Below are 21244 nucleotides of genomic sequence, written 5' to 3'. Positions count from 1 at the left end.
CCCCCATGCTGCGCTCGTAAATTTTATCAACTTTACCTCCAATTTTCACCTTGCCCTTAAATTGACTTGGTCCATTTCTGATAGCTCTCTCCCCTGTCTTGATTTCTCTAGCCGCATTTCTGGAGACAAACAGTCTACTGATATCTCTTATAAACCCACCAATTCCAACAGATATCTTGATTATACCTCTTCCCACCCTGTCTCCTGCAAAATATGCTGTTATTCTTTTTCTCAGTTCCTTAGTCTCTACCACATCTATTCCCAGGATGACACATTCTTTTCAAGGACATTAGAGATGTCCTCCTCCTTCAAAGAGCAGGGTTTCCCTTCCTCCACCATTGATACTGGCCTCACCCACATCTTCTCCATTTCTTAGACATCTGTGCTCATCCCATCCTCCCACCACATTAACAGGGATAGGGTTTCTCTTGTCCTCACCTACCGACCCACGAGCCTCTGTATCCAACACATCATTCTCTGCAACTTCCTACATCTTCAGTGGGGATCCTACTACCAAACACATCTTTACCTCAACTCGCTGGTTTCCACTAGGATCGCTCCCTCCATGATTCTCTTGTCCATTTGTCCCTCCCCATTAATATCCCACCTGGCACATATACCTGTAAGTGAGAGAAATGCTACACCTGCCCATTCACTTCCTCCCTCGCCTCTATTCAGGAAGCCAAACAGTCCTTCCAAGTGAGGCAACACTTCACCTGTGAATCTTTTGGGGGTTGTCTATTATATTTGGTGCTCACGTTACAGCTTCCTCTACATTGCTGAGACCTAAATTGGGGGACCACTTTGTCAAGCACCTCTGCTCCATCCACTAAATGCAGAATTCCCCAGAGAGCAACCATTTTAATTCCCATTCCGGCATGTCAGTCCATGGTCTTCTCCTTTACCACGATGAGCCCACTTTTAGGGTGGAGGGCAACATCTCATATTCTGCCTAGATAGTCTCCAACCTGATGGCATTAACATCAATTTCTTCTTCTGGTAATGTTTTCCCTCCCCCTTTCCTCTTATCTATTCCCCCCTGTCCTCTTACCTTTTCTCCTTATTTGCCTCACCTCCCCTGTTGCCCTTCCTTTTTCCCTTTCTCCCATGGTCCACTGTCCTCTCCTGTCTTCTTCTCATTCCTTTATCTTTCCCACCCATCTGGCTTCACTTATTACCTACTGGCTTGTCCTCCTCCCACTTCCCCCTTCCTTTCAAGTCCTGAGAAGGGTCTCGTCCAAAAACGTGTACTGTTTATTCATTTCCATAGATAGATAGAACTGTACAGCACAGAAGCAATCCCTTTGGCACACAGTGTACTGCCAAACCAGCTAAAAGGCAAATCAAAAGCTGTAAACAATAATCCCTCCTACCTTCACAATGTCCATATCCCTCCATCTTCCTCACATACATGTGCCTATCTAAATGTCTTTTGCCTCAAATGTATTTGCCTCTGCCACCACACCAGGCAGTGCATTCCAGGCATCTACCACTCTCTGAGTAAAAAACTTACTTCTCACATCCCTTTTGAACCTACCCCCTCTAACCTTCAATGCATGCCCTCTGGTATTAGACCTTTCAACCCTGGGAAGCATACTTCCTGTCCACTCTATCTATGCTTTTCTTAATCTTATAAATCTCTATCAGATCTCCCCTCAGCCTCCGCCACTCCAGTGAAACCACCAAAGTTTATCAGCCTCTCATGATAGCATGTGCCTTCTAAACCAGACAGTATCCTGGCAAACCTCTTCGGCACCCTCTCCAAAGCCTCACCATCCTTTTGTGGGGTGACAAGAACTGTATGCAATACTCCAGATGTGGCCTAACCAGTTTTATAAAGTTGCAACATAACCTCTTTACTTTTGAACTTGATGCCCTATCTATTAAAAGCAAGCATTCCATAAGCCTTTTTAATCACCTTGTCCACCTGTGTAGCCACTTTCAAGGAGCTATGAACTTGGATCCCAAGATCTCTCTGCTCAGCAACACTAAGGATCTTGCCCCTAACAGTGTACTGTCTCCTTGCTTTTGCCCTACTAAGGTACAATGCCTCACATTTATCTGGGTTAAACTCCATCTGCCATTTCTCTGCCCATATCTGCAACTGATCCATATCGTGCTGTATTCTTTGCCAGTCTTCTGCACTATCCACAACCCTATGAATGTTGGTATCATCTGCAACTTTACTAGCCCACCCATCTACATTTTCATCCAGGTCATTTATATACATCACAACAGCAAAGTTCCCAGCACAGATCCCTGCAGAACACCACTAATTGCAGACCTTCAGCTAGAATAAGTCCCTTCAACCACTACCCTCTGCCTTCAATGGACAAACCAATTCTAAATCCAAACAGCCAATTTGCTGCAAACCCCATTCATTTTATCTGGATTAGGCTCCTATGGGGGACTTTGTCAAACACCTTACTAAAATCCATGTGGACAACATCCGCTGCCCTACCCTCATAAATCTGTCAAAAAACTCAGTCATTGGTAAGATATGACCTGCGCCGCACAAAGCCATTCTGACTCTCCCTAAGTAGGCCATGGGTTTCCAAATGCTCTTAGATCCTATCCCAAAGAATTTTCTCCAGCAATTTCCCTACAACTGGCGTAGTTCCCTGGATTTTCCTTTGTTCCCTTCTTAAATAGAGGTAAAAAATTAGCCCGCTTGTCAGTCCTTGAGGACCTCACCTGTGCCTAGAGAAGCCCGAGAAATCTCGTCTCTTGTCTCTGTCAATAACGTGGGGTGAATCCAATCAGGCCCTGGGGACTTATCCACCTTAATACTCATTAGGAGGCCCAACAATTCCTCATCCTTAGAGCGATCTCTAAACGGTTTGAAATATTTATACTCTCTGCACTGATCTCTTGATCTTCCATATCCTTCTCTTTGGTAAATACTGAAGTAAAATACTTATTAAGTACTTCATTCACATATTCCACATCCAAGCAAATGTTTCCCCCTTATCCCTCAGTAGTACTACCCTCTCACTAGTTAGCCTCCTGATGTACGTATAGAGTACCTTGGAATTCACATTAATCCTACTTGCCAATGACCTTTCATGGCCCATCTGGCTTTCTTAATTCCCTTCTTTAGTTCTTTTCTGGCTTCTTTATACTGGTCATTTACTTCACTTGATCCTAACTTCCAAAGGTCTACATACTTTTCTTTGTTCTTCTTGACTAAATTCATCACCTCTCTGGACGACCAAGGTTCTCTTATCTTTCCATCCCTGTCCTTTCTTCTAACAGGAACATACCTTTCCTGGACTCTGTGCAATTGATCTTTAAACACCCTTCACATGTCTGATGTGGACTTGCCAGAGAAAGGGTGTTCCCAATTAACTCTTAGATCCTGCCTAATGCCCTCGTAATTTGCCCTACCCCAACTTAAAGCTCTCCTTTAAGAACCATACCTATTCTTAGCTTTAGCTACCCTGAAAGTTAAGGAGCTGTGATCACTGTTCCCTAACTGCTCACCCACTGAAAGGTCAGTCACCTGGCCAGGCTCATCACCTGACCTGTTCTGTTCCTCCAGCATTTTGTGTGTTGCTCAATGTTCTATTCAGTCTCTCCAAAATAAAAAACAGAAAATATTCAAAATATTTAGACCCGGTAGCATCAGTAGATAGAGAGGCAGAATAAAGTTTCAAGGCAAACTCTTCATTAAAACTGAAAAAAAGAGAGAAAATAAGTTAGTTTTATGTTACGTAGAAGACAAAGGAACAATTATTTAGACCCATCTCTGATAGGTAAGATGACAGATTGGCAGATGACAGGTTGGTACCCATATTTGACAAAGATGTAACATTTGCAGTCTTCCGGCCTTTTGTCATTACCACCTGCTAGTTGCTAGAGAGATAGAGAAGCATTGCTATTATATGGATGGTGTGGTGCTTCCTTGGTGCCAGGGTCAAAAATCTAATTAACTGGCTGCAGAAACCTGTGAAGAGGGAAAATGAATGACCAGAGGTTCTACCCTTGGATAGAAAGAGGAATGGGGCATTGGTACTGTGTAATAAGACAGGATTAATTAATGATCTTGCAGCAAAGATGCCCCAGAAAAAGAGTGATCATAGTACGATATAGTTTCAAACCATTTAAAACCGTTGTCCCAAACTAAAATAAAACAATAATAACAGAATGAAGGTAGAGTCGGCTAAACTAGGAAAATGTGTTAAAGTGTAAAATGGTAGGTGAGCAGTGGAGGATATGTTTAAAAAAGTTATTTTGTAAATCTCAGCAAATATATATTGCAGAGAAAGAAAGACCCTAGATTAGAAGAATGCTTTTTAAGGGTATTAAGGATTGTAGGAAACTGAAAGAAAGGGCATATAAATTTGCAAAGATAAGTGATTGAATGGAAATTCTTAGAAAGCAACAATGATTAACCAGGCAAACTGATACCCTCTGTGGCCACTTTATTAGGTACACCTGTACATCTATTTGTTAATGTAAATATCTAATCAGTTAAATATGTGGTAGCAACTCTGCATAAAAGTGTGCATAGTCAAGAGGTTCAGTTGTTGTTCAGACCAAGTGTATGAATGGGGAAGAAATGTGATCTAAATTATTTAGACAGCAGTATGATTGTTGGTGCCAGATGGGGTGGTTGGGTATCTCAGAAACCGCTGATCTCCTGGGATTTTCATGCACAACGGTCTCTAGTTTACAGAGGATAGTGCAAAAAACAAAAAGCATCCAGTGAATGACAGTTCCATTGGTGAAAACTCCTTATAAAGGAGTGGAGTCAGAGGTAAATGGCTGGACTGGTTCAAGTTGGTAGGAAGGCAACAGTAGCTCGAATAGTAGTGTGCAGAAGAGCATTTCTGAACTCACAACATGTTGACCCTTGAAGTGGATGGTCCACTGCAGCAGAAGACCATGAACACACACTCAGTGGGCACCTCCTGTACCTAATAAAAAAGAGAAGATGGGGAGAGAACATAAAGTAAACAGTGGTCCATTGGAGGATGAGAATGAAACTGGGAAATTAATAATAGAAGTTAGAGAAACGCTAGAGATTTAAAATCTTTTGTAATACTTGGAAACACTAAAAGCACACAAATAAGTAATCAAGAAGCTATAAGGAGGGAAGCATTTACAATAGTCTTTTGCTGGAAAAGTATTAAGCAAACTAATATTGCTAAAGGTCGACAAGCCCCAGAGACCTGGTGGCCTGTATCCTTGGCTCTTAAAGTAAAGGCTGCACTGATAGAATATTCATTTGTGAATTTACTAGGATTCTGGAGAAGTCCCAGATGATTGTAAAGCTACAAATGCTATTCAAGAAAGGAGGGAGAGAGAGAGACAGGAAACAGGAAACTGTAGTCCAGTTAGCTAATACCTGCCTTTGTGAAAATGTTAGAATCGATTATTATGAATGTAATAAGATGTTTGGAAAACCTTGAAACAATCAAAAAGAGTCAACATGGTTTAATTGAAAGGGATATCATTTTTGGCAAATTTACCAGTGTTAAGTTGCTGAAAGTGGCTGCACAAGAAGACTGGGTAATGATAGCATACTAGCCTTCAACTATCAGGATACTGAGTTTAGGAGTAGGGACATTACATTGCAGTTGTATAAGTCATCGGTGAGGTTGCACTTGGAATATTGTGTACAGTTTTGGTCACCCTTTCACAGAAAAGTCATTGACAAAGTGGAGAAGGTGCAGAAGTGATTTATAAGGATGATGCCTGGATTAGAGGACCAGAGTTGTAGAGAGAGTTTGGTTACACGTGATCCTTATGCCTTGCAGAGAAGGAGGATGAGGAGTGATCTCACAGTAGTTTATAAAATCAAGAGGGATATGGATAAGGTGCACAGTCATAGTTTTTTCCCATGGTTTGGGGAGTCTAAAGCTAGAGGACGCTGATATAAGATTAAAGGGGAGATATTTAAAAGAGATCATTGAGGTAACTTTGGTACACAGAGGATAGTGAGTACCTGGAATGAGGTGCTGGAGGAAATGGTTGAGGTGGGTACAACTGCAACAATTAAGAGACATTTGGATAGATATATGGAAAGCACAATAACTCATACAGCACGGAAAGAGCCCCCTTTGGCTCGTCACCTCCTTGCCGAGTATCAAGCAGCCTTTGAGGCTAACAGAGAGAAACAGTAAATTTAGATTTCCTGAAGGTTCTAAATAGAAGATTACATCCTGAAATCGGTGTATTGAAAGTTGGTGTAATATCTTAGCATGGCTAACAGACAGAAAATAGAGAGAAAAGATTAAATGGTTCATTTTTTGGATTAACAAACCAAAACTGAACAAATCCCAAAGTGGTCAGTGATGAGCCTGCATTATTTATAATTTCTATTAAAGACATTAATATATCTCTATTTATTGACCATTTACTCCGAGTTGTGGACTTGGTGCATTTATTTGTTCCATCATAAATTGCAAATATAGACAGGATAAAAGTAAGTTATTTTTAATTGATAGGTTATAAGATGCTGAAATACATAGGAGGTATAACTAGACCATTGAGCAAATACTAAAAGCTTGATGCTTTTCATAATGGATGACAAAATGCTAAAACAGCAAGGCAAAATGATATCCCTAAGCACATATTCTATTAACTGAGCAGCCTTGTAACTCAGATAGTTCAGTGGTGGGTTGAAGTATGGGAACTGAAGTATATTCTCAACTATCATTATGGGAAGTCCACATTCCAGAATAAGAAGCACAGGATTCACTTGAAAGTTGGGCAAATTGGTGCATTATTTTTTAATTTGAATTTTGACAAATTACAAAATATCTTTTATGACCATTACAAGTTAAGATATATAAAACTTTCTTAAAGGATTTCTATTTAAGAGGCAGATGATGAATCCTCTGCAATACAAAGGGCTGGCTCTGGCCCTTTAATCTTTGAGTTAACAGAATTAATGGATTCAAATATCTGTCCATTCTTTGTGAAGGTGCTTCATAAAGTGCGTCTTGCATAGTTCCATTCATTGGCCCCACATTGTAAAAGTTCAACTTTGATTTTTGCTCAGATAATTTTAAATAGCAATTAGCTCCATTGATTTATGCTTAACATTTTGAGGGAAAATGCTGGACTTTCACTTGGCATCTGTGCAAATACACAGGCTCATAGTATTTCGTACTATTGTGCAGCATGGTTGCTTGCAGTCTTCCATAAAACATTGGTTAGGATTGTAACATTGAACATTTGGGAATGTAAGACAATTTGAAATCAAGGTTTCAGTCACAAGCAACGTACAAAATGCTGGAGGAACTCAGCAGGACAGGCAACATCTATGGAAATGAATACAATCAACGTTTCAGGCCGAGACTGGAAAAAGAGATGAGAAGTCAGAATAATAAGGTGGGGTGAGGGGAGGAAGAAGTACAAGGTGGTAGGTAAAACTGGGAGAGGGGAAGGGGGTAAAGTAAAGACCTGGGAAGTTCACTGGCCAAAGAGATAAAGGGCTGGAGAAGGGTCAATATGATAGGAGAGGGTAGAAGACCATTGAAGAAGGGAAAGGGAAGGATCACGAGAGGGAGGTGATAGGCAGGGAAAGGAATGAAGTGAGGGAGGGAAACAGGAATGGTGAATGGTGAAGGAGACGGGGGGAAGGCAGCTGGAGAAATCAATGTTCATGCCATCAGGTTGGAGGCTACCCAGACAGAATGCAAGGTGTGGCCACATCACAGCAGTAAAGGAGGCCATGGACTGACATATTGGAATGGGAACGGGAAGTAGAATTGAAATGGGTGGCCACCGGGAGATCCCATTTCTTCTGGTGAACAACATTAGGTCAGTAAGTAGTGAGCAGACAAGATCAATGCATTAAAGAAAGGCATAAAAATCAAATGGTTATCCAGTGTTCTACTGTTAGAAATGTATACGCATAATGCTGTTCATTATTATAGTGGATGAGTAAGCTTCCAAATATCAGTAATTCTCTGATTATGCATTCAAATATTGATATTCTTCTGACTCAGCAGGTTAACACAAACATTTCAACAAAATATTGAAGCAAAGCCTTTACTCAGCCAGAGGGAAACAGCATCGACAGCAAGTCTACAGCAACGTGCCGAGAGACACCCAGTAAATGACACTTTTTCTGATAAGTGGAATGACAACTCACACTATGATAATACAGGTTTTGTCTCAGAAGAAAGCACTTCGATCTTAGAAAATCCTAGTGCCAACCCTTTATTAAGCACAAAATCAAGGAGCACATCTGCCCAGGGGCGTAGGCCTTTAATGAGACAGGACAGAATTGTAGGTGTTCCACTGGAATTAGAACATACAGTACATAGTGTCAGAAGTACACCTGAAACTGAAGTGCCTCCAAGGAATCCTTGGCAAAACTGGACCAGAACACCCAGTCCATTTGAGGACAGAACAGCATTTCCATCAAAATTGGAGTCTACTCCTTTCAGCAGTCCTATTCCTGACAGAAAAGATTTGCAAGAGTCAACGCGTGGAATTCCAGATTTTTCCGGTACATTTTCATCAGGTTCTCCATGGAGTTTCCTCAATTCTAGAGAATCTAGTTTAAGTAGAGGTCATATGGACAAATTCACACACACCTGCAGACCTGAGTCTGCCAAGAGTGCTATTATTGTCAGTAAGAGTACAGAGAGACTTGCACCAATGATGAGATCAGTTAAAGCCGGTCAGTTTAAGAAATCCCAAAGCATTGATGAAATTGACATTGGGGCCTTCAAGGTTTATAATATACCACTGGACGGTTATGGTTCCAGCTCAGAAAATCCTTGTAGCATTGATATAACAGAGCAGATGCCACCCCAAGAACAAGGAATGTCACGCAGTCTTTCTGCTCCAATGTTGGATGAAGATTTATCAGATGCATATGGAAGCATAAAGATCTCTCAGAAAATTCCGATTACAAAAAGAGTGTACCATTTTGACCAAAGTTTCAATCCCCAAGGTGTACTAAGTGTTAAACCTGAGAGACGAGTAACCACCTCTTTTACGCATAATGTCGACTATGGTGTGCAGCAGAACAAGAATACTTCAAAAGATGTCATTAACCCATGCTCCTTCAGAGGCTATGAACCCATGGAACACATGTATTCATTCTCACAGGCTGCAGTAAATGATGAACCTATGAATCCTCGGTTTTCAGCTCAAGAGGACCGGATTGGATTCTTAAGGAGGGGTGACTCCATGGCAACCTCTACAGAAATGGCATTGCATCGAAGAGCTAATGAAGCCTCAGAGACCCCCCAAAGTGACAGATATGTCAGGACTCACTACCGAGGGGTTTTAGAACATCAAAACAGTGCATCATTGGTTGAGTCGCAATATCTCAAAAGAAATGAAAGGTATGATGAAGATTATTCAACGTTCCAAGACTTGAAAAATCAGGGTAGGAATTTCCAAGATAAGCCTTTGACTCAAAGGAGGCCTTTGTCTGCAAGGAGCTACAGTACGGAAAGCTATGGATTTTCCCAAACCAGACCAGTTTCAGCAAGGCCTACCATGGCTGCTCTGTTAGAGAAGTTACCTTCTGATTATAACATTGCTAACTACAGCGAAAAGCCTTCAGCGAGCAATGATGTAAGAATCAGGTCCTCACAGTTGAAAGGAGATGAGAGCACCGCTAAAATACCTCTAGACTGGAGACAACAACTGCTTAGGCATATAGAAGCAAAACGGTTAGATAGGGTGAGTGTGTTTTGTTCTTTACAAAATGTTTTGATAGTGTAAATGTTGCATTTTCATTCAAAAAAAATCACTTGAAGTCATTTGTTTAATTCTTTGATTGCTGAGGGGGTGAACTTGATCTATCAGGAAGATCATAATTCAATCTCAGGCCTCAACCAATAGGATGATATCGATTCATTTATTAGCTGTGTCTTTAGCTACCAATGCAGATATTACATATTGTTCCTATCATGATTACCGTTCTGCAATATTTTGGACTGTATGGAAATGAAGGTTAAATGAACATTGTATTGACCTCACCTGAGATGATAATTAGGAGATCATCCAATTCCTCTGTGAAAAGCTTTAAGGTACAATTTAGAGGGCCTAACTAGTCCCAAACACAAGAGCAAAATGGGACAGGGGTCACTTAATCTATCTCTGTATTCAATAATGTTATGGCTGGTCTTTGGCCTCAATTTAACTTTCCTGTTTGTTCCCCACAAAACCCAAAAACATATGTCTATCTCAGCCCTGAATATGTACAATTGCTGAGTCTCAATGGTTCTCTAAGATGGTGGATTCCAAAGATTCATGATGTTCAGAGAAAAGAATTTACTTCAACTTTGTTTTGAAACTATAATCCCCAGTCTGGATTATCCATGACAGAAACCCAGCTGTTTTGTTAGACCCCTTTGAATCTTGCATATTATAATAAAATTACCTGACATTCTTCTAAATTTCAGTGATTGTTAGCTCATAATTTAACTCTTAGAGGGCCTGCTGACTACACACACTAGCAATGTTTTCCCGTGCTCTTTCTTGCCTCCACCCAGACTGATTTTATACCATGACTCTCTGAACAAAGATTATTTTTTCATTTCTGTAAAAATCACATCCTTTATTAACAGAGCTATCCCACCTCTTGTTTTCCTTTTTGCCTAACCTCGTAAAATATTCAGTATCCTTGAATATGGATTCGTAGCTTTGGTCACCTTGCAAATGTATTTCTCTAATGGTTAAGATTATATCCATGTAATTTCTATTTTTGCCATCAGGTCACTCATCTTAACAGTCATAATCATAGAGTTAAACAGCACAAACAGGCCCTTCAGCCCATCAAGCCCATGCCAACTATCTAGTACCTATCTATACTATTCCCATTTACTAGTACTTCATTCATTGAGTGATTCAAGTACTTGTCTAGATAGTTCTTGAATGTTGTGAGAGTACCTGGCTACATCACCCACTCAGGCAGAACCATCTAGAACCTGACCTCCTGGATGAAAACATTCTTCCTTAAATCACCTCTAAACTTTCTAGTTCTTATCTTAAATATTTGCCCTTGGGTTTTAGTTAATTTTGACACATTGAAAGGTTTCCAATTGTTTTTCCTGTCTATGTCTTTCATAATTTTGTATACTACTATTAAGTCCCAGCAAGTCCCTTCTCAGTCTCTCCTCATAACTAAAGTGCCCCGTCCCAGGCGACATCAGGTAAATCTTCTCTCATCCTCTCCAGTGTAATCACATCCTTCCTACAGTGTGGTGACCATAACTGTATGCGATACCCCAGCATTTCACTTCCAAATTTCTTTACTGTCCTTTACCAGAACTTTTCCCAAAGGATATTTTCACACTTCTATGAGATCATATTTTGAATCTTTTCCCATTTTCCTAAACTCTTGATTTGGGTTGTTGCTACTGGGAAGCTTATACATTCAGCATTTATTCTTTTAACACAGTACTTCTTTCCTTCTTAGAGAGTCTTCAGCCTGAACTGTTAACTCTATTTCTCATTCTGCAGATTCTGCCTCACCTACCAAGTGTTTCACTATTTTCTGTTCTTATTATCCACCCCGCCCCCTCCATGCCTAGTTCCTCCATTCAACAAGTGACATCATCTGTAATATTTATTTTTCATGAAACTGGACTCCATCCATATGTTAGCAAAAAATTCCTATAATAATATTAGCTAAAATGAGAAAGGATATGACAGCCTGGGGTGACAGTGATTACCAAATAACCATTTCTAGTCGGGCACCTCATTAATTGTGCAACTTGCATAACTTGCAGCTTATTTTCCAATAATTAATACTGTGAAGAATCCACAAATGAAATGCAAAATGCAGAACTTAACTAAATGGTAGATATGTATAAAATTGCTTAAAATCCACTCAAATATTACATTGAACGTGTGGTGCTTTGATCCAATTAGCATCAAATTACAGCAATTTTTATCACAAAAGGAGGTCACTTTCTTGCTGGTTGTATCTATTCAGATGAATTCCATTTCCCAGGTCAGGCAGTACAGACTTGTAGATGATGGAATATGCCCATTCATTTCCTTTTAATGAATTGAGAATTTCTATTGCCACCACTGATTCATGTAGTTAGCTCCAGACTGTAACTATTCTGCTCTTTGGATGAAAGCATTTCTTCTCATTATTCTTCTATTCCTGCCTATTTATCTATATACCTTTTTGTAAACCTATAGCCCATAAACCTAGTTATAGAATTCTCTAATAAAGGAAATATCTAGGCAATTATTTTGTTTAAGGTAAAACTTCTGCAGTCCTGACAATATTTTGGTAAAATTCCATTGTTCCCTTTCTAACCTCTCCAATCTACTTCAACTGATGTCTACTCAATATCTTCCCATAGTCATGACTGCAAATTATTCCTGATGTGGTTAGCAAATAAATGAACCTGCTCCCCCTGAAGGTTTCACTTTTGTTTTTCTTATAGCAGTTTTCTCAATACTTTAGAGTTGATTCTGACTCTCTGTTCTTGACCAATGCTCTGTTGAAGCCTTTGAATCAATCATTAAGTGCAGCCTTTTCAGATTTTGCTGCACGGTGCTGGAAGTCCAGGACATACGGCAACTTAAGTGGCCGAATGCCAGCAATTCTACTTGGCAAAAGCCAGCACAATCTGGCCAATAAGTGCCAACAGCTGAATTCTCATGTTCACTGTAGCCTGTTTCAATGCTAGTTCTTGGACTTAATATTGCATAAAGCTATCCTCCACCAAAGATTAATGTTTTTCAGCCAAAAGCTATTCTCCTTTTCCTAATGTATATGCGGGTTAAAATCATCAATTAAAACTGATTTACCGTACTAACTTCTGCATATGTGCATTTTGCACATGTTGCACGTCTTAATAGTGTGTTAAATCCCTCTGTCTTTCAATATCAGTTGATACCCCCCTCCCTCTCAAATGTCCCTCTCATGATATTCCTTAATTAGCACACATTATGGTGTCTCCTCAAGTTCCTTGTACAAGTTTCCATGTCCATCTGCCTATTAACTTATTGGCCTAGAAATTCATCTGCAGCAATTTTCAGATGTTAGGTCAGTATTAATAATCTCCTTAACATTGTTCTGAAAAGCTCTCCAAAGATGGTCAAATTCATTAGCCCTGTAGATTTCCTTACTGTTACTTTACTCAGTTTCAAGATCATTGGATGTCTGTAGTCTAATTATTCATGGTACTAGCAAATAATTCTGGCCTCGGGAAGCAATCTTTAGAGGGACAAATCATAATACAAACAGAATTTTTTCCAGGTACTGTGGAGCATGTTGAAAGGGCGTGCATGCTTTACTGACGGAAGGGAAGTCTTTAGCTTAGAGTGAGGACATGGGCTAAGTGAACTGCACTAACTGCTGAAGAACTATGCATGTAAGAGACATCCTTATAGAGAAGGGCACTCCTGACATAAATGCCTTTTCTGAATTTTGTGGAATCGGGTAAAGCAGGCAAATATCGCAGCCAGCTCTGAATGCTGAGGCTATATTAACAGAAGTTGAGAGGCTCCTCACCATTCAGTTTGAACTTCTGCAATGAAGAGTAAGCAGCAGAGTGCCACGCCACATAACAGCAAACAGCTTGGAAGGGTCCTAAGGTTAGGTTTCTGCGAAGGAGCACAGCTTTGACGTTGACAACAGTGCAATACTTGGTACAGCTTATACTGGAGATGGCCTGAGGACAGAAATGCAAGCAAGGGTTACTTTTTTAGAACTATTGCCTTTGTTTTTCCAGTCAATGTTTTTGAGAGAAAGGCACAAGTCCTGCAGATAGGTACTGCACCCCATCCATGTTATCTGTTACCTTTTCCCTACAGTTCCTGGTAAGCATGGAACCACTTCCTCATTTGCAGGATTTCTTCTGGCATTTCTGGGCACAAAAAAAAGAGAAAGGACCTGTTTATATCATTGTGTAGTGCAGTGACTGCGATCCCAGATTGATTCCGTTTACTTGAGGTTCGTTTTGCTGAAAGTTAAGTAGTGCTCTGCCATGAATGATGGAGAATTCTTTCTGGAAGCTTTTTTAAAAAATGCTGCTCTGGAGCATTTTGTGTTAATAAAACCTAATTCTTCTATGAGCAAAGTGTCATTTGTTGCTTCCTGCAGTGTTGAAGTGAAGGTCTATCATTACCGTATATCAGTGGAGACTATGGATATGTAAGGTAGACCTGTTCCATTGTGGTCACCCCATTCTCTTCAAAATCAAAATAGTTAACTATGTGGATGTTTTTGTTGATTGATGAGCAAACCTGAAAAATGCTGCTTTATATCTATCAGCTACTGTTATTGGTATCTTGGCTACATTACATGGAATTAATTTTACTCCATTTTTATGACTATGAATAAAATGTGACTCTTATGCTTTTTATCTCAGAATAATTAAATTCAACAACAAATAGCTCCTTTACATCAACACATTTCTAGACAGTAATAACTATTAAAATAATTATCTCTTATCTAGCTGCCAGATTCTTTTCAAAATATCAACAGTAACTGCCATGAATAATCACCAGGTTAAGACAGTGATTTTTGACTTTTATTTTCAAGTGGTTTTATTTTCACTGGTTCATTTGGAGGTCAGCAGTGTGTGTATTGAATCTGAAACAGGTGAAAGAAATCTGTTTTTCTCCCCACTTAATTGATCTTTTAAAAATACAACGCAATTCCACACCACAGCCCCCCCACCCACCTACCCAATTCTCTTATATAATTCTTCAGCAATGCAGCAATCTTGCACTGTATCAGTGCATCTATTTCTCAGAGTTTAATTCCTGAATGTAACTGTCATTAGAATTGTTGTGCTGTTCAGAAGGCTGGAGAGGGACATCCCAACCTCTCAAATGATTCCTACACATTTACCAATGGCACAGAAGAAAATATGCGGATGGTAAAAAAACTGAAATAAGCAGATAACTGGTGGAAATGCATAGCAGATCAAATAGGATCTGTGATGAAGTTTGCTTCATCAGTAACCTCTCATCTACTGACAGATCATTGATCTAAAGCATCTGGAGCTAGCTAAATGCCACTGTTACTTTCACAATAATTTTGCTGCCAATTGCTAGATCATGTCCCCGTCTGAATAGTTCATCACAGTCATGGATGAAGCTGAGGGATGAATGGTTCGTTCCTTCACTTGGTGATGCATTTAGCTCCCTATACTGTATAAGTGGACGTAAAACTGGGAAATGTGCTTGATGGTGAAACAGAGCTGATATTTATCATTATCTGAAGTTTTATTAGGGTTCAAATCTGTTTTTGAGATTAAGTTTTAATATGTCTGCTTGATAAAATGACACTACTTGAAATTAGTGTGGGCAATATGAAATTCCTAGTTTCCAGTTGGCACATTCTTCTAGCATAAGTCTGCTCCAGATATAGTATCTATTTACAGTTGCACTAATAACCCACTAAGAGAACTTGTTTGTGATATGGAAAATACCACAGTAATGCAATCGGGTTTGTTATTCTGAGTTTGGGCTAAGACACGTTTTTAGATTGTGGTTGGCAATACAGTATTAGACTTCACCTGGGATAGCTTCATACTTTGCTAGAATAGGACAGCGTTCTTTTTATATACAAATCAACATGCTCAAGCTGACATTTACAAAATCTTAAAAATTTTGACATTCGTTACAGTGCCTTGTAAAAATGTTCAGCCCCCAACCCTTTGTTCTCATAAATGAGTACTACAACCAGGGATTTTGATCAATCTAACTGAGAATTTTTATTTTTATTTGTGAATCACGAGTCTTTTTTTCACAATAGATCCCAAAAAGCAGAGAAAATCGTAAAGCATGAAAAACTAAAATTTTAGAAACAGATGTCAGCAGTTACAAGTCTCTTTGCTCCGTGCTTAGTTAAGCCAGCTCGCACAGCTATTACAGCCACTAGTCTTTCTGGATAAGTCACTGTTAGCTTTGCACAATGTAATAGAGCAAGATTTACCCATTCCTCCTTGCAAAATTGCTCTAACTGTGCCAGGTTGGGCAGTGACTGTGAGCAGCAAACTTGAGATCTTGCCAGAGATGTTTGATCAGGTTAAGGTCGATACTCTGACTGGGTCACTCAAGGACATCAGTTTTTTTTCCATTTGAAGCCACTCCATAGTTGCTCTTGCTGTGTGTATTGGGTCGTTGCCCTGCTGAAAAACAAATCTCCTCCCCAGTGGTAGTGTTACCTGGCTGATGCACAGTATTAGATTTACACCACACATACCATTAAATGTTGAGGCCAAAAAAATTCACTTTAGTCTCATCCAACCACAACATCATCTTCCATATCTTTGCAGCATCTTCTAAGTGTTGCAAAGTCTTTACAGACAAGGATATGTTTTTTTAGTGGTACATGTGACATAAATCTAATACTGCACATCAGCCAGGTAACACCATCTCTACTGTAAAGTTTGGTGGAGGTAGCATCTTGCTATGTGGATGCCTTCCTACAGCAGAGGCTGGAAATCTGAACAAAATTGATGGGGTTGAATGCTGCTAAAATACAGAGAGATCATAAGACCATAAAACATAGGAGCAGAATTAGTCCATTTGGCCCTTCGGGTTTGCTCTGCCATTCAATCATGGCTGATCCTTTTATTCAGTCTCCTCCTCAACCCAATTCGTGGCCTTCTCCCAGTAACCTGTGTCCAATTAAGAACCTATCAGTCTCTGCCTTAAATACCCCCAGTGACCTGGCCTCCACAGGAGCATGTGGCAACAAATTCCACAAATTCACCATCCTTTGGCTAAAGAAATTTCTGTTTGGAAGTGCACCCCTTTATCCTGAAGATGCGTCCCCATGTTTTAGAACCTCCCACCATGGGAAACATCCTTTCCATATATACTCTGTCTAGGCCTTTAAACATTCGACAGATTTCAATGAGATCCCCCCCTCATCCTTCTGAATTTCAATGAATACAGACCCAGAGCTATCAAACTTACCTTATATGATTACCCTTTCCTTAATGGAATCATCTTTGTGAACCTCCTCTGGACCTCTCCAATGCCAGCACAACTTTTCTAAGATGAGGGGCCCAAAACTGTTCACAATACTCATGGTGAGGCCTCACCAGAGCCTTATAAAGCCTCAGCATCACATCCTTTCTCTTGTATTCTAGACCTCTTGAAATGAATGTATTTGTCTTCCTCACCACTGACTCAGCTTGCAAATTAACCTTCAGGGTGTTCTGCACAAGGACTTCCAAGTCACTTTGCAACCCTGATTCCTGGATTTTCTCCCCGTTTAGAAAATAGTCCGCACTTTTATTTCAACTACGAAAGTGCATGACCAACATATTTCATTTGCCACTTTCTTGCCAATTCTCCTAATCTGTCCAAGTCCTTCTTCATTCTACCTGTTTCCTCAACACTATCTGCCCCTCCACCAATCTTTGTATCACCTGCAAACTTGGCAACAAAGCCATCTATTCCATCACCTAAATCATTGATATACAGCATAAAAAGAAGTAGTCCCAACACCGACCTCTGCGGAATACCAGTAGTCACTAGCAGCCAACCAGAAAAGCATTCTTTCATCCCCATTTATTGCCTCCTACCAATCTGCCAATGCTCTAACCATGTTAGTAACTTTCCTGTAATACCATGGGCTCTTAACTTGGTAAGCAGCCTCATGTGTGGCATCTTGTCAAATGACTTCTGAAAGTCCAAATATACAACATCTACTACATCCCCTTTATCTATCCTATTTGTAATCTCCTCAAAGAATTCCAACAGGTTCATCAGGCAGGATTTTCCCTGAAGGAAACTATGCTGACTTTGTACTATCTTGTCCTGTGTCACCAAGTACTCCAACGCCTCATCCTTCACAATTGACTCTAACATCTTCCCCACCACTGAGGTCAGGCTAAATGATCTATAATTTCCTTTCTGCTTCCTTTTTTTCTGAAAGATTGGAGTGACATTTGCAATTTTCCAGTGCTCTGGCACCGTGCCAGTGTCCAATGATTTTTGCAAGATAATTTCTAATGCCACCACAATCTCTAACAATACCTCTTTTAGAACCCTAGGGTGCAGTTCCTCTGGTCCGTGTGACTTATGTACCTTTAGGTCGTTCAGCTTTTTGAGCACCTTCTCCCTTGTAACAGTAACTGCACCCACTTCTCTTCCTTCACACACTACAGCATCAAGCATACTGCTAGTGTCTTCCACAGTGAAGACTGATGCAAAATACTCATTCAGTTCATCAGCTATCTACTTGTTCCCTGTTATTATTTCTCCTGCCTCATTTTCTAGCAGTCCTATATCCACTCTCATTTATCTTTTATTTTTAACACACTTGAAAACAACTTTTACTATCCACTTTGATGTTATTTGCTAGCTTGCTTTCATATTTCATCTTTTCCCTTCCAATGGTATTTTTAGTTTCTCTCTGTAGGTTTTTAAAAACTCCCCAATCCTCTATCTTGCCACTAATCTTTACTTTGTTGTGTGCCCTTTCTTTTGTTTTTACAATAGCTTTGACATCCCTTGTCAGCCATGGTTGTACTATTTTACCATTTGAGTATTTCTTCATCTTTAGAATACACATGTCCTGCACCTTCCTCATTTTTCCCAGAAACGCACGCCATTGCTGCTCTGCTGACATCCCTGCCAGCAACTCCTTCCAATTTACTTTAGCCGGCTTCTCTCTCATACCATACCGCTGTAATTTCCCTTACTCCACTGAAATACTGCTACATCAGACTTTACTTTCTCCCTGTCAAATTTCAAATTGAACTCAACCATACTGTGATCACTGGTTCCAAAGGATTCTTTTACCTTAAGCTCCCTAATCACCTCTGGTTCATTATGTAACAACTAATCCACTATAGCTGATCCCCTAGTAGGCTCAACGACAAACTGCTCTAAAAGCTATCTCTTTGGCATTCAACAAACTCACTCTCTTGAGAACCATTACCAACCTGATTTAACAAATAGACCTGCATGTTAAAATCTCCCATGACAACCATAACATTGCCCTTTTGACTCACCTTTCCTATTTCCTGTTGTAACCTGTGGTCCAGCTCCCAGCCAGTGTTGGGAGGCCTGTATATAACTGCCATCAATGTCCTTTTACCTTGCAGTTTCTTAACTCAACCCACAGGGATTCAACATCTTCCGATATGTCACATCTTTCTACTGATTTGATGCCATTCTTTACCAGTAGAGCCACACCACCCCCTCTGCCACCCTCCCTATCCCTCCACTACAACGTGTAACCTTGGACATTCAGCTCCCAACTACAACCATCCTTCAGCCATGATTCAGTGACGGCCACAACATCATACCTGGCAATCTGCAATATTGCAACAAGATCATCCACCTTATTTCTTATTCTACATGCATTTAGATACAATACCTTGAGTACCATATTTGCTATCCTTTCTGATTCTACGTCCCTAATGATTTGATACTCAGCCTGTTGGCTGCAACTAAGTCCCATCAGCTGCCTGCCCTTCCTGACGATCTGACTGCACGCTGTCTTTATTTTTTTACCATCTGTCCTTTCCTGAGTCCCTTCACTCTGGTTCCCACCCCCCTGCAAAGTTAGGTTAAACCCTTCTCAGCAGCTCTAACAAACCTGCCCACGAGAATATTGGTCCCCACTCGGGTTCAGGTGCGACCCGTCACTTTTGAACAGGTCATAACTCCCTCAGAAGAGATCCCAATGATCCAAGAACCTGAAGTCCTGCCCCCTGCACCAGCTTCTCAGCCATGCATTTATCTGCCAAATCATCCTGGATAAAAATCTGCTAGCCCCAGCCAGGAAGCTTAAAATGGGGAGGAAGTTTATCTTTCAGCAAAACAATGACCCTAATGCAAGAACAACCATGGAGTGACTTCAAATGAAGAAAATTGATGTCCTTGAGTGGCCCAAGTCAGACTCCTGACCTCAACCTGAATGAACATCTCTGGCAAGACCTCAAAATTGCTGTCTATCACTGCTCCTCTATTAACTGGCACAGCTTGAGCAATTTTGCAAGAAAGAATGGGCAAATCTTGATCCATCTCATTGTGAAAAGTTAATGGAGACTTAACCAAAAAGACTGTTGGCTGTAATAGCTGCAGGAGGTGATTTAACTAAGCACTGAGCAAATTGGGATGAATACTTTTGAACTTCAGACATTTCAACTTTTGAATTTTTAGTTTTTCATGTTTTACAATTGTCACTATTTTTAGGCTCTACTGTGGGGGAAAAAAGCAACATGTAATTCACAAATAAAAATTCTCAGTTAAGTTGATCAAAATCCCTGGTTGTAATACTCATTTATGTGAACAAAGGATTGGCGGCTGAATACTTTTACAAGGCACAGTAAATCTCTTTTATGAAAGGTAATGCACCTTTAAGTACAGTCCATTTTAGTATTATCTCTTGTTACATCTTAATATACTTTGTATTTAATCCTTTATGTTTTTATATGTGCAAGTATGCACGTCAAGGAGCCTTCATGCTCTTAACATGACCTAACATGGAGAAGCTACTTGTGAGCACATAATATTTAAAGGGATTCCAGCATCTAGCAGGATTGTTGAAAACTTTTGAAGGAGGATTAGCTGTGTACATGTATTGCAGTTTCATTGGTGGTCAGTTTTGGAGCTTCAGAGGTTATGAGAATGCTGTTGTTTAAGACAACATTTGGTAGGGAATACTATGGTAAAAGTGACAGCAGTGAGATTTTGAATGCTGTTATCCTGTGGGAGGAATTGATTCATATTCCATTAACCATTACTGCTACCTTGGGAACTGAATCTCAGCATTCTTACTCACCAATTAGAGAAAACAACACCTTCAGAGTGCCTTAAAGTGACATGGTCTGACTCATGGGGAGAAAAAAAACAAACTCAATATGTCAAGGAGTTCCTCGGCAGTTTGCTCTAGATTACGGCATCTGCAGTCTCCTGTGTCTCTATTGTCTGACTCATGGCAACAGTCTGAATGCAGAGTTTACAAATGTAGGGACTTTATTTGCAGTACTTAAACACTGGCTTCTGCTTATGTGTCCAGGAAAACTGAGAAAATGCCCATCAGTGTGTAATACCAGTGGAAGCTTATCAACATCACCAAGAAGGTCAGAGTCAGCAAGGTGCTGCAGCACAATTGTCATCTGCAAGAGTTGAAGTGGATCTGCTCACTGTTTGCATTCTGGAAAGATTGCGCTCTAGATTCCTTCAGGAGGCCATGTCAAGTTTAGAGCTGAACCACTCCAAGCTCCTTGTGTAAGGTGCAGGGTAACACGCCAATATGCTATACATTACTGGTTGTAAATTGTGCATGTCCAAGTGACATCATTTCCACATCAGAGGCTGA

At 40.2% G+C, this 21244-nt stretch overlaps 1 protein-coding gene across 18 annotated transcripts in view; it reads left to right on the top strand.

The window, feature by feature from the left end:
* lrrc7 (leucine rich repeat containing 7) overlaps positions 1–21244 on the top strand; it is a 584278-nt gene that overhangs the window by 500918 nt on the left and 62116 nt on the right. For 12 of the 18 annotated variants that reach the window (XM_073063123.1, XM_073063125.1, XM_073063124.1 and 9 more), the window contains one exon: positions 7962–9657. In XM_073063123.1, the coding sequence (XP_072919224.1) occupies positions 7962–9657 (1696 nt within the window). The remainder of the gene's footprint in view (positions 1–7961; positions 9658–21244) is intronic. The other 6 variants (XM_073063134.1, XM_073063131.1, XM_073063129.1 and 3 more) reach the window with 1 other exon arrangement.

The sequence above is a fragment of the Hemitrygon akajei genome, chromosome 12 (genome assembly GCF_048418815.1).
Source record: "Hemitrygon akajei chromosome 12, sHemAka1.3, whole genome shotgun sequence".
NCBI classification, from domain to species: Eukaryota; Metazoa; Chordata; class Chondrichthyes; order Myliobatiformes; family Dasyatidae; genus Hemitrygon; species Hemitrygon akajei.
The sequence above is the reverse complement of the archived record's forward strand: the minus strand, read 5'-3'. Positions and strand labels throughout refer to the sequence as shown.